Source organism: Myotis daubentonii, chromosome 18 (genome assembly GCF_963259705.1).
Source record: "Myotis daubentonii chromosome 18, mMyoDau2.1, whole genome shotgun sequence".
Taxonomy (NCBI): domain Eukaryota; kingdom Metazoa; phylum Chordata; class Mammalia; order Chiroptera; family Vespertilionidae; genus Myotis; species Myotis daubentonii.
Window position 1 is genome coordinate 9,185,630 of NC_081857.1, and position 13,241 is coordinate 9,198,870.

The following is a 13,241-nucleotide window of genomic DNA, read 5'->3' on the forward strand; positions in this document are numbered from 1 at the left end:
GCCTTCCATCCGCCTCCTGCCCAGGATGAGGGTTCTGAAGGGCCTCCCAGACCTCACCTCTGCATGGATCTCCTTAGCTCCGAATCCATGTTTCCTGGTGTCTCCACGAGACGAGTGGGGCCGGTTCAGACTTGGGGTACAGCTGTGCTTTGCTCAGACGGATGCCAGTGGCCATAGTCAGACACAGACCAGGGTCATTAGTCTCAGGGAGCTGGCGGCCTGAGCCGAGGTGTTCCCACTGGGGACCGTGTGCAGATCTGCTAAACTGCAGAGCGATCAGGATGTCTGCCTCCTCTGGGTGAAGGCCCCTGTTTGGGGGGACGGGGGTCAGCCCACCATGTAGGCCTCTATGGCATGTGCTTCAAGCACGTAAGCCAGCGAACCCCTGGGCTGGCCGCCTAAAGCTCTCTGAGGGGAAAGCAAGCAACCCTTACTTCTCTGTGGTCGGAGGGGATTCACATCCATAGGATCCAGGACCCCGCATTCGGTCCATATTTTTTCAGCTTCCTACCACCACATCCACCCTACACCCCGGGTACCCGGGCACTCACTTCTCCTGAATTCTCCACATGGTGAGATGCTCTCTGGCCCTCTGACCCTCCTCAGGACAACAGCACTGGCTGATACCCTGAGAGACTGAGGAAGGAGGTCAGATATTTTAGTGTGTAGACTGTGGTGAGGAAGGAAACCCCCAGGAGAGGGGACAGGGTTCCCTGCTGAAGGGCCGTCACGTAGGAGTCAGCACTGTGTGGAGGGCTGGCGTCGGAGCTGCCTGGGGACCTCCCGGTCTGCACAATGGCCTGGCCCCGCTGGCCCCTGGCCCCTTCCCAGGCCTCTACCTTCGACAGGTGGCAGGAGCCTAGCACTGCCTCTCCAGCTCCTCATGCCGGGCCCTGGGCTGACTGAGGTTTCTGTTCCCCAGGCAACCATACGAAAAAAACTGTCCCTGTTAAGGCCCAGGCCCAGCCTATACAGCTGACAGACCTCTATCCCGGGATGACATACACATTGCGAGTTTATTCCCAGGACAATGAGGGCATCAGCAGTACCATCATCACCTTTATGACCAATACAGGTGAGAGGGGATCTGGCCCGGCCGTCCCCTGCCAGCATGGGCATTTCATTCTCATCCTCTCCTCTCGGGAAGAAGACCCTCGCCCCCACCCCCCACCTTGCATGGCGCGTCTCAGCTCTTACACTTTGCAGCTCCCGGCAAGGCGGGAGGAGCCAAAAGTGCATGCACAGTGGAGGGGCAGCCGCGCTTCTGACCCTGTGGGGAGTCCAGGAAACAGACTGTGGGACGAGGCGCCACCTTTGTTTCCCTGTGCTCCAAACAAAAGGGCTGGGTGTGTGCGGTGGGTGTGGGGCTGCTGGAGTGTGCTATACCCTGTCCTGTGGGCACGAAAGGGCTTGCTTCCTGCCCGTGGGATTAGGGGACAGGGTCCTCCAGCGGCCTTGACCCAGAACTCTCTCCAAGAACCGATCCCAGGGTCAGCATGTGTGATATCGCCTCGCCCCTGTCGTCTGTTGTTAAAAATTCCAAAATGTGTTGGTGACCCAGGTTGTTTGGGTTCGTTTTGGTTTAATTTTGGTCCTAAGTTTGTTGTGGCTTAAAAGTGATCGGCCGTTTGTCCTGCTGGGGGCGGGGAAGACGCTTCCCAGGATTAGGATCCTCCTGGCTGTAAAGGGGCTTCAGCCGGTGATGGAAAGCGGCATCATTGGGCCAAGTGAGCAGGCCAACGGGGCTCAGGAAAGGGCACGAGGCGCAGACATCTCTGCGAGGCAGATAGCTGGCAGTCTGGAGTCATGAGGGCACTTGCTTGTCTATTTGTGTATATCTTTAAAATCAGACAGGCAGGTGGTACGCTAAGCCCTGATGGGGTAGGGGGAGGGGGGAGACAGATAATAGGACCCGTCTCTGCCCCCAGGGATGCCCTAATCAGATGCAGGTTAGCAGACACAAGGTCAGGGGAAAAATTGCCACAGTGATTTATATGAACTCTACGTTGCCTTAAATATTCATTACTCCTCCTGTGCCTGGCTGGTGAGGCTGTTCCTGGCAGCTTGCATCTGTGGGACACTGCCCATCTGTATCGATGTCTGGCTCCACCCTTTCCAGCCCGGTCGCTCCTGGTCTGGGTGTCCTGTCATCCTCCCTGTGTCTCCGCCTGTCCTGCATATGTTTGTGCCATCAAGACTCAGGGAGTCATCCTGGCCCATGTGGCTCAGTTGATTAAGCATCGTCCCAGCACCAGAAGGTTGCCAGTTCGATTCCCAGTCAGAGCATATACCCAGGTTGTGGGTTTGATCCCCGGTTGGGGTACATGTGGGAGACAACCGGTTGATGTTTCTCACATTGATATTCCTCTCTCTCTCCCTTCCTCTCTCTCTAAAATCAATGAAAAAATATATATATATATATTTTTAAAAAGAGCCAGGGAGTCTGAGAGTCTGGCTGTCGACTTGACACTAGCCAGGCCAACTCAGGCAGGATGTCTGGGAGCGTCCAGGCTGTCCTGGAGACAGACCAGGGAACTGGACAGTTGACCGAGTGGAGCAGGTGGCTGGACTCTGTCTGGCCCAGTCAGGGTCCCAAGCTGTTGCCCACCAGCGCATGCATGTATGTGGCTTCATTGTGAAACTGAGTCCCGCACAGAGGCAGGAAGCAAAGATGAGACTCGAGGATTGGGTTCCGTCCCAGGGATGCTGCAGACACCTGCGCAGCCTGCTTCCGAGTGAGGCTCTCCGTGCTGGGCGGGAGGGTTGGGAGAGCCAGGGAAAAGGACCAGGCCCTGTCCTCAGGGATGTCCCAGTCTGCTTTGGGGTATTAAACTCATAGGACAGAAAAAAATACGATTGATAATCCACTTCTGAGCATTGACTCGGATGTTCGTTTCTCTTTTCCTGCGGTTGGCCGGAAGGGGCTGGTCCCGATAGCTTGCTTTCAGAGCGAGTGAGGAACTCAGCACCTGCACGTTTCCCCAGTGGCTCCCTTTACGCTGGGGTCAGCAATGCAGGACCCTAGCTCTGAGCAGAGTGCTCACCCCCCTCCCTGGCCGGCTGGGAGTCACTATGTGGAAATCATATGGAAAGAAAATACTGTCACTTTCTGAAGTTCATGTGTGCCTGTGAGTGTGTCCAGGCCCTTCGAAAATACAGTGTTTCCTGTGGGTGGACTCCAGAGCCCAGCCCACACAGTCCCCCAGGCGCCGGTGTCTCATCAAAGCGAGAGTTTGTGAGCATCTCTGGACCTGACCGCTGGTCACTTAGGCAACCGCAGGCCATCACTTTAGTCCACAGATTCACACATGCTCTGGTGGTTCAGGAAGGAGGTGGAGGAAGACCACTGGGGTGTGGCAGGCTCCCTGATCCTCACCAGAAGATCCCACATGGGAAGTCAGTCATCTCCTTGGAGCTCTTGAAGTCAAAGACGCCCGAGGGGCCACCGACACACAGCCCTGGACTCTAGGAGACCAGTCAGCTCTCCATCATGGGAGGCAGGGGGTGGGGGGGACAGCATGGGGTGAGGCAGCAGCGTGGTGGATGCTGATGGTGAGTCAGCAGGACAGACAGCATCCACCGCCGGTGCCAGGGAAGGAGGGACATGAGGGCCCTAACTGTCATCTGCCTCGCTCTGCGGTGTGTGGGAGACACCCAGGACAGGACAAGGTGGGGATGGAGAGGTGTAAGCCGATGCTTCAGTGAAAGCAGCCAAGCCAAGCTGCATCTGAAGACAGTCCATCCTGTTATATTTGTTCATCCATCCTTATTTCTGAAATACAATTCCCCTGCCGTCCTTGAGTGGCTGCCCCCTCTTCCGTGGCCAAACCAAACTCCTCCCGGTTCTTTAGGAGTCATGGGAACGATCTACCTCGCAGCTGACTTGCTCGTTCTGCGTGGGGTTGGAGGGTGTGGTGTGCAAGACACGGTATATTGTCGCTGGTCCACAGTAAGGGGCACTGGGGCCTGTGTTGGCCGGGTGAAGCCCACTTTACCCCAGATCCCACTTGGGTTGGGTTTGTTGTTTTTTTTTTAATGGAGATATTGCTGGCATATAACATTGATTACTTAGTTTTTTTGTTTTTATTGATTAAGGTATGACATATGTGTCCTTATCCCCCCATGCCTCCCCCCCACCCCACTCCCGTTCATGCCCTCACCCCCCTGGTGTCTGTGTCCATTGGTTAGGCTTATATGCATGCATACATGTCTTTTGGTTGATCTCTCTCCCTTACCCCCACCCTCCCCTACCTTCCCTCTGAGGTTTGAGCATCTGATCGAAGCTTCTCAGTCTCTGGATCTGTTTTTGTTCATCAGTTTATGTTGTTCATTATAATTCGCACATGAGTGAGATCATGTGATATTTATCTTTCTCTGACTGACTTATTTCGCTTAGCATAATGCTCTCCAGGTCCATCCATGCTGTTGCAAATGGTAGGAGTTCCTTCCTTTTTACTGCAGCATAGTATTCCATTGTGTAGATGTACCACAGTTTTCTAATCCACTCATCTGCTGATGGGCACTTAGGCTGTTTCCAAATCTTAGCTATGGTGAATTGTGCTGTTATGAACATAGGGGTGCATAGATCCTTTCTGATTGGTGTTTCTAGTTTCTTGTGATTAGTTTTAGGTGTACAACATAATGATCTGTTACATGTATACGTTGCATAATGACTACCACAATGTTTAATTAACGTCTATCACCACACATAGTTACAAAACCCACTTAGTTTTGAACAGCCTTCTGTGTCCAAACTTCATAGAAAATTCTTTGACCGTTTTCGTAAGGACTAAAGGTAACATTTGAACTTTGCAAGGTGAAGTCAGGAATGAAAAGCTGCATTTGCTTTCCACATTGCCCCTATGGCAGTGATGGCGAACCTATGACACGCGTGTCAGAGGTGACATGCGAACTCATTTTTTTTGGTTGATTTTTCTTTGTTAAATGGCATTTAAATATATAAAATAAATATCAACAATATAAGTCTTTGTTTTACTATAGTTGCAAATATCAAAAAAATTTTATATCTGACACGGCTCCAGAGTTAAGTTAGGGTTTTTCAAAATGCTGACACACAGAGCTCAAAAGGTTCGCCATCACTGCCCTATGGCCACTTTCCCTGGAATTGTGACTTTTCTCCCCAGGGAAAGGGGGTCTTGTAGAGACGGCTCTCAGCATGTACCCAAACAAGCAAACAGGCCGCTGCAGACATGCAAACCAGCTTCCCTGCAGAAGGTGGGGACCTCATCCAAACGCAGGCGGAAGTGAGTCCTTCATCCAGCGCCCAGGCGTGGCTCACGGTCCAGCCAATATCCCTGTGACCCCTAGCGGTATCAGGGCAAAAACTAATGCCGTTCATCATATCATATTAGGGTTAAATTGGTCATTAATCAATAAGTAGTCACTGCCTACTTGTTATGTGATCAGCATCATGCTAAGTACTAGGGGGCTCAAAGAACCCCCCCTGTTCCCAAACTTTTCATAGTATCATTGGAAAGCAGGACCCAGGAAATACGGCAGTTAAATGTTACGTTGCCCGAAGTAAATGGAGTTCAGAGATTGGAGTTCAGAGCTGGAAGAATGGGAGGTTCCGGGAGGAGGGTAGAACGAAGGAGAGCAGGAGGGGTGGCAGTGCAGATGCTCTTGGGCAGGGTGGGGAGACCGGAGCACTTGGAAGGCCAGGCCTCCTGGGAGTGTCCTAGGAACACACAACACAATGGTGACCGGCTCCTCGGGAACTGACAGGCAGAGGGTGAGGGGACCCTCTGGAATGGAGCAGTGAGGGGAATGTGAGAGACACTTCGGAAGGAGAAATGATAGCCCTTAGAGAGGGGGAGAATGGTGAAGCCACTGGCAGAAACAAGGAGCAGGGAGGGGCAGGAGACTCGTTGAATTTCAAGTAGATGGACCATTTAAGGAGCTGTTAGGAGGAAGTGCTGGGCTTATGGGGTGGAACTGGCTGGAAGGACAATGAGAGATGAATAGAAGGATTGCCAGCGAAGGTGAGAGTCGAGGATGCAGAGGTAGGTTTGGGGAAGAGCCACTCCACGGTGGTAGATGAAACGACCAGCATAGAGGGACTTGGAGTTGGCTTGTTGGGGGTGGGAAACGGGTTGGCAGGAACTGGAGACAAGGGAAGATTGAGTTTACCTATAAAAGGACAGTGCATGAGCTGAGAGGCTTGGCAGGCTCCTCAAGGGTTTTTATTTTAAGATACAGGAAGCTTCAACTTACTTAGCAGCAGAAGGGAAGAGAGAGCAATGAAGAGGAAATTGAAACTGTTAGAGTTTTCAGCAATCCTTTCAGGATTGAGCTGCCAAGGAAGCGAGGCGTGGGTCCCACCACTGAGAGGGGAGTAGCTCCAGAGGAAAGAGAGAAAGCCCTGTCTGACACAGGAGAAGGGACGGTGGTGGAGGCGGAGATTTCACCGGCCTCCAGGGTGGAGTAAGTGGGTCAGCTGACCGGGTTGGGGGTGATGTCAGGGGAACAGTTTGGGAGGAGCAGTGGGAGATGAGTAAAGGGAATTGCCAGGCAGCAGTGAAGGCCCCATTGACACAGGACACCGTGAATCTGAGATGGGCCTGGGTCTGCCTCTTCCTCCAGCAGGGTGCATGGCAAGAGCAGAAAAATGCAGAAATGGCCAAGGAGACCAGCATAATGCTGGTTGGTGCTGGAATGGGTGGCAAAAGGAAGGACAGAGGAGTTTGAGGTTAGCAGAGGCCCCATCAGGCCCAGAGAGGGTGAGTGGGCTGAATGGAGGAGAGGAAGTGGTGGTGAATCGCGTGCCTCCTGTGTGTACGGCTCTGTCCTAGCACTGGGGAGACAGCACTGGACCCGACAGTCCCTTCTGCAAGGAGCTTACCTTCTGGGGGACGGACTAGAGCGGGAAAGAGCACAGACTGGGGTCACTTCTCAATGCTACCACTTACTGGGGCTCTGTGACCTTGAGTAGATCACTAACCTCGGGGCCTCAGTCCTCATCTATAATTAGGGATAATAATGCAAACAACTTTATGGGGTTGTTGCGAGGGTTATAACAGAGAGTGTCTGGGGAAGTGCTTAGAGCTTAGCCCACGGGAAGTGCTTACAAGTGGAAACCGTGAGTGATAGTAATATAGTGGCCCCCCCTTACCTGAAGCCAACTGCAATCTGGAACTATTACATTTCCCCAACCATCGGCAACGCCTGCTCCTGACATCCCGCCATCCACATTGTCATGGCTCGATGCGCCAGGATCGCCCAAAGTAGATGACCCTCCTCCTAACCTGTTGTCAGAAGGTCAGTAGAGCCTAATGTTAAGTCACTCCCCTCCATCTTAGGGAGGCGTTTACCATCTCACACCATCATGGAAAAGGTGAGTGCAGTGCAATAAGATACTTTGAGAGAGACCACATTCACTTAACTTTTATTATAGTACGCTGCAATTGTTCTATTCATTAGTTGTTGTCAGTGTCTTATTATGTATAATTTATAAATGAAGCTTTATCACAGGTGATGTATAGATAGGGAAAAACGTAGGGTTTGGTACTATCCACCGTTTCGGGCATCCACTGGGGATCTTGGAACGTATCTCCTGCTGATAAGTGTGTGACTATCAAATGGTTATTATAAGTGCTAAGAAGAAGATAAGTTAGAGTTCTCCGTGTGCCTGGGTTAGGCGGAGGGACTTGCTTTAGCTGGAAGATGCAGGAAGGCCTTTCTGAGAAGATGACATTGGCACAGAGAGATCTGAAGACAGAGCAAAGGCCCTGGGCAGGAATGAGAGAACCTGGTGTGGCTGGAGTATAGAGTGAGGACAGCATGGTAGGAACTAGGACTAGAGAGGAGGCCAGGGCCAGCTCGATGGGATCTGACGGGTCAGGACTTTCCCCAGTAATGAGACGTATTGGAGGCTAAGCAGGAGGCGATTTGACCCTATGGGGACATGGGGAAGGTCTCTCTGACACTGTGGGGTCGGCCTGTAGGAACAGGAGTGGAAGCAGGGATGGGAGTTTCCCCCACAGTGTGCATAGGTCAGGCTAATGAGCCATGTTCGACGGAACTCACCTGCTTCTCCCCCGGGGAAGCCAGGGCTCGGAGGGCCTGGCAGCAGTTGATTGTAGGTCTTCACCATTGATTGAGATTCTGTCGGTACAACGCCCTTGGCACGGTGCTGAGAAGACAGTTCTCAGCCCACGAGGAACAAAGGGTGCAGTTGCATCCAGGTACCTGCTGCACAGAATAGCACTTGATAGACTTTGGAGCACTCTCCCTGCTCCCTGTGCTCCTCCCAGGTGGCCCCGAACCTGGGCTCTGACTCCACGGGCTCTCAGATGCTTCCTCTCCTCTGCATCTTGGTGTCCATGTAGGCTGCCTCTCAGGAGGTGTCGCTTTTGCTCTCCATTCCATAGAAAGGAGAATGGCCAGTGGCTCCTGCCCAACCCGCACCCCATCCTGAGCCCTAGCTGCAGCCATTGGGCCCTCCGGACACCATCACATGCCTGAACGCCTATCTTCCAGGCTCACCCACATGGGCCTGCAATCACACAGGAGTCTGTCCACTTGGAGACAGTCTCTACGTATTCCAGGCAGGGACAGAGGGGGGCTCCCTGTCATAGGGGAAGGCAGGGGGAAGTCACAGCTAGGGGGGTAGAGGGGCGGTCTTCACGTGTGGAAGTGGTTCGGAGTGTGCTAAAAGCACGGCCCCAACCTCGCCGCCAGCCACCGGGGGTACCAATGCAGGACTGTCTTTGCTGTCAGGGAGCACGCAATCCAGTTGGGGAGACGTGAGAAAGCAAGGGTGTCCCGGCACTACACCCTGCCCGGACCTGCTGCTCGGGGCCCGTGTTCTTATAAGAGGGGGTTGCATCGTGACCACGCCCTGTTCCCTGATGAGTGGTACCCAGGCTTCGTTTTCCCCCCCAGGCTCACTCATAGGACTCGTACCTCTGTGACGTGTCCGGGCCTACCCCTGGCCTCCCCGCAACCCCCGCCGGGCTGTGGCCAGCATGCGGTTTGCACAAGTGCCATGCCTTGTCCTTAGGGAACCTCCCTTCCTAAGGGCCTGCCAGCCTTCTGCTGCTTATTCTGCTCCCTGACCCCCTTCCTTGGCCTCTTTTCCAACCTTTTGACCTTGGCTCCTTAACTATTTTTTCTTTGTCTCGGTATCGCATAGTGTGGGCCGGAGGGCTGCTAGCCGGTAGCCTGAGGCTCTAGGACTAGCATCCCTGTGAAGTAGCTGAAGCTCTTTCCTCGCCTCTCCCTCCTCACCTTCTCCCATGCGAGGTCCTTCACGTGTTTGCTTCTGGCCTCCCCGCAGCTTACACCAACAGCCAGCCTGACGTCGTCACCCAGGGCTGGTTCATCGGGCTCATGTGCGCCGTCGCCCTCCTGGTGCTGACCCTGCTCATCGTCTGTTTCATCAAGAGGAGCCGTGGTGGCAAGTACCCAGGTAGGCTGTGTGTGGGGGGGTGGGACGCTGTTCTCAGTGAGCCTAACCCTAGCCAAGAAACAGTCCTCTTGCCTGTTCTATGCATCTTAGACCTGCCAGAAAGCTCTTGAGGTAATTAAGTTGCTTGAATTGGACGGATGGAGCCGTCCAGGCAGCTCCAGAGAGGGCATGGGAGGAACCCTGGTCCCTGTTAAGAATGACCCTCCTTCCCTTGACTCACCATCCATCTGCTCGGTAAATTGGCTTTTCTCAGACCGAATCTCATTAGAAACCTGTGTCCAAGAAGGAGGAGGGGAGGCATGTGCTCCAACCGTGACAGAGAGGGGAGCGAGGAGGGTCTGGACAGAAGCAGCACGGCCGGGAGAGAGGCTGCGGCGTTGGGCTCTCGGTGTGGTGAGGACACCATTGCAGACACCCTAACAGGACAGCGGCTCCCCCGTGAGGAGCAGGCCGAGGCTGAGGGGCAGGACACACTGACAGGGTCCCTCCTGGCCCTTCAAGGGCTTTGGGCTTCCCGAGAGGCCCAGGGGGCATTTCTCTTCTGGGGGCCTCAAGGTCCTCCAGCCCAGATTAACGACAGTCGAGGACAAGGACCTCTGGCGTTCTTGTTTCTGGAAATATTGTCTTCAGATCGGCAACACAGCCCCGTCTGCGATGGATCGGGCAGGGTGACAGGAGTCAGGGTAACGGGTGGCCCTGAGAGTGAAATTGTCCCTTGCCCCCATAGCCCCGGTGGCCACACACACCCCGTGCTCCCAGTGCCTGCTCATCTCCATCCTGGAGACCGAATCCTCCTCCAGGACCCACCTAAACTCAGAGAGCGGACACTTCCTTCTTCCCCGGCCCCCTTACCCGCAGCCCCCGGGACTCTGAAGGGCTGTGCCTCTCCTTGAAGTGAGGGGCGGGCAGGAAATCCTCATTCCTGTTCCGGTGAATGATGTTTCTTTCACGCTGAGTGCTGTGCTGGGACTGTTCTTCTGTAAGAGAGAAAGCCAGAGCTCGGGAGGTGGGCGGCCTGACTGCGTTCACGTCCCTGTTCCAAATGGGACTGGACCCCCTGAAGACCTCCTCAGGGAGACGAAATGGGCCCCTTAGAAAGCTGAGGGCACCAGGAGCCATGACGCCTGGGCCCGCGTCTTCACTCTGGACTCAGTTGCCAATTTGTTATGTGACGTGTCCTTCACCTCTCAACGCCTGTTTTCCGCCCCTAAAAAGGAGGTGATGATCCTTCTATACACCCCAAAAAGGCTACATAAAGTCATTCCTTCGTGACCTGCTGGGTGCTAAGGACTCTAGAAGGAAAGACATCTCCCCGTCAAGGACATGTCAGCGGGCACGGAAGGAAGAGCACAGGACAGGGCCTTGGGGGATGCTTTCCAGTCGCAGAGGTGGGGGAGGGAGCCACGCGAACACCTGAGGCCTCGGCTTTGGAGAAGCACAGGGTGCCCCGCCCTCGAGGGCAGAACTGGCAGTTCTGTCACAGGCATAGGAAACACACAGAACTACACACAGAGCAGGGTAAGGAAGGTGCCAGAGAGAGGATTTCACCCCTTTGGTGTTTAGGGAAGACCTCGGGGAGGGGTGTGGGGGGCCGGGGGGAGGAGCATTTACTAGTAGCTGTGGGTGGAGATGTAAGGAAGCCCGTGAGGAGGAGGAGGAGACAGAATCAACTTGGCGGCTGATTCAATGTGGAAGCAAGAACAAGGGAGGCATCGCCGGTGCCCTGTCGAGGGGGAGAATGGGGGCCCCAAAGGGGGTGTCTCCTGGCTCTGTGGTCAGGGCCCTGCAGGGAGAGACACACTCAGTCCTCACGCCTGTCTTTGCTTCTCTTACTGGCCAAGTGCGAGAAAAGAAGGATGTTCCCCTTGGCCCCGAGGACCCCAAAGAAGAGGATGGCTCCTTCGACTACAGGTGGGTGGTCTCCTTGGCTCCGGTAGGTAGGCACGCGGTGCCCCCTGTCGGGTGGCTGTCCTCGCTGCCCTGAGCAGGGCCCTGCCCTCAGCAGCTGGCGTGGCTGACGGGCCACTGTGCTGAGGTCCTCCCCCATCGACCATTGGACGGGCACCTCCGTCTCCGGCAGCACCTGCTCGTCCTGATTGTGCCGAACATGGCTGCCCCCACACTGCCCGACGCACGTGCGCGGCCTTTTCTCGTTCGGCTGCGCAGCTGAGATGGCTCGGGCTGTTTACACGTGTTCCCGGCTTTTTTCTCTGAAAACAAGCGCTGGGTCCTCTTTGCTATGAAGTGAGCCGGGCTCTCCGCTTCCTCTCTGCCTACACCCCATTCCAACCTGAAGATACTGTCCCGGGGAAGCTGGATTGTCCTAAAGGGTGGGCTAGGTGAGGGGTAAAGGGCATGGTGGTAGTGCAGGGGGGTGTCCTAGCCTTTTCCTCAGGAACTTGAACAAGATCTCTGGGCTTTAGGCTGAAATAGGCCTTAGAGAAGCATCAGGGTCAGCGACTGTCCCAACTGAGAGGACTGGGGCCCACACTGAGCGACGACCTGCCCAAGACTCACATTCGCCACTTAGTGAGCCAGTGGCAGAGCTGGGAGGCCAGGGGCCCAGCTCCCAGCTACGGCCGTTGTCCGTCCCCATGCTCCTTCTCAGGTCTGGACCGGCCTTCGTATTCGGCTTAGCAGAGGGGCAGTCTGCCTGTTTTGACGGCGAGTGCATTTTGAGTTGAGGAACAGTGTGTGGTGGGTCATTCCAAGACCAAGTGGGGTGGGAGGAAATGCTCTCCTCAGAGCCCTCCTTCCCCGCCCCACCCAGTCACTCTCCGGGGCCACGTCATCCCTGTCCTCCTCTGACCTCCTTATCCCTTCCTGGGCCTCCGCCACCCTGCCCATCCGCAGCCTGGCAAGCAGAGCAGATCAATGGGCAGCAGACTCACTGCCCACACTGGAGCCTGTCTGGCGGCTTAAGGACCACGTCCAGCCAACCTCCCGTAAGCCTCCCGCAGGGCAGGCAGGCGAGGCCCCTCCCGACGGTCCTCAGGACCCTGGTGGGGCCCAGCTCCTCCATAAGCTGTTCCCTGGTCATCAGGTCCCAAGGCTGTGGGGCGTTCTCGCCCCCAGACCCTCAGTGGGGCCACCGAGGAGGGGTGAGGCCCTCAAACACCGGACCAGACAGCCTGTGCTGGGAGAAGCTGTTTGCACAGGCTCCGCTCCTCCCCTGGACACCAAAGCTGGTGGACAAAACCCCTGCCTCCTCCCCACCCACTCCTGCCCCGCCAGCACTGAGGTTGGATACGCATGCACGGACCATGCACCCCCATGTGCACACCCCCCGCCTCAGTTTTTGCTGGGGAGGGGGTGAGGTCTGCAGCATTCATCCTAGAGCCCCTACTGGGATGAGTCCAAGAGCCCTAAACTGGGAAAGGGCTGAAATGAAGACATCAGAGGAAAAGACAAGTTTCTAGGCGCACAGGCCTGGGGCAAGGAGAGCACCTCTCGCTGGGGCTCCTGCCTACCCCCAGTCCCCCCCGCCCCTTGTCTGTCTACCTGCCCTCGGAGACTTCTTGGAAGGTAGGCTGACAGGAGGCTGGAGCAGGGTCCCCAGTCATCCTGGCTTCTCTCATCTTCCCTTCGAGAGGTGTGTCCCTTCCAGACCTGGGTCCTCCCTTCCTCGCACCGAGAGGGCATCCCTTTCCGGTCCAGGGGTCGCATTTACCTCGGGGCCTGGAATGCCCTCAAGTCACAAACACACTCATGTTTCTGCGGGTGGGGGGCGGGCTCTGGGGAGGGAATGCATGTGAAAGGGCCTGGCAGGCGGCGTAAGGGGCCTGGTAACTAGAATCTAGCTGCTAGACGA

The 13,241-nt window shown here is 55.3% G+C and overlaps 1 protein-coding gene across 14 annotated transcripts in view; it reads left to right on the top strand.

Annotated features, from left to right (window-relative positions):
- Window positions 1-13,241, top strand: part of NFASC (neurofascin) — a 182,771-nt gene that overhangs the window by 161,466 nt on the left and 8,064 nt on the right. For 8 of the 14 annotated variants that reach the window (XM_059675029.1, XM_059675033.1, XM_059675036.1 and 5 more), the window contains 3 exons: window positions 923-1,075; window positions 9,299-9,430; window positions 11,272-11,341. In XM_059675029.1, coding sequence (XP_059531012.1) covers window positions 923-1,075; window positions 9,299-9,430; window positions 11,272-11,341 — 355 coding nt within the window. The remainder of the gene's footprint in view (window positions 1-922; window positions 1,076-9,298; window positions 9,431-11,271; window positions 11,342-13,241) is intronic. The other 6 variants (XM_059675038.1, XM_059675039.1, XM_059675040.1 and 3 more) reach the window with 1 other exon arrangement.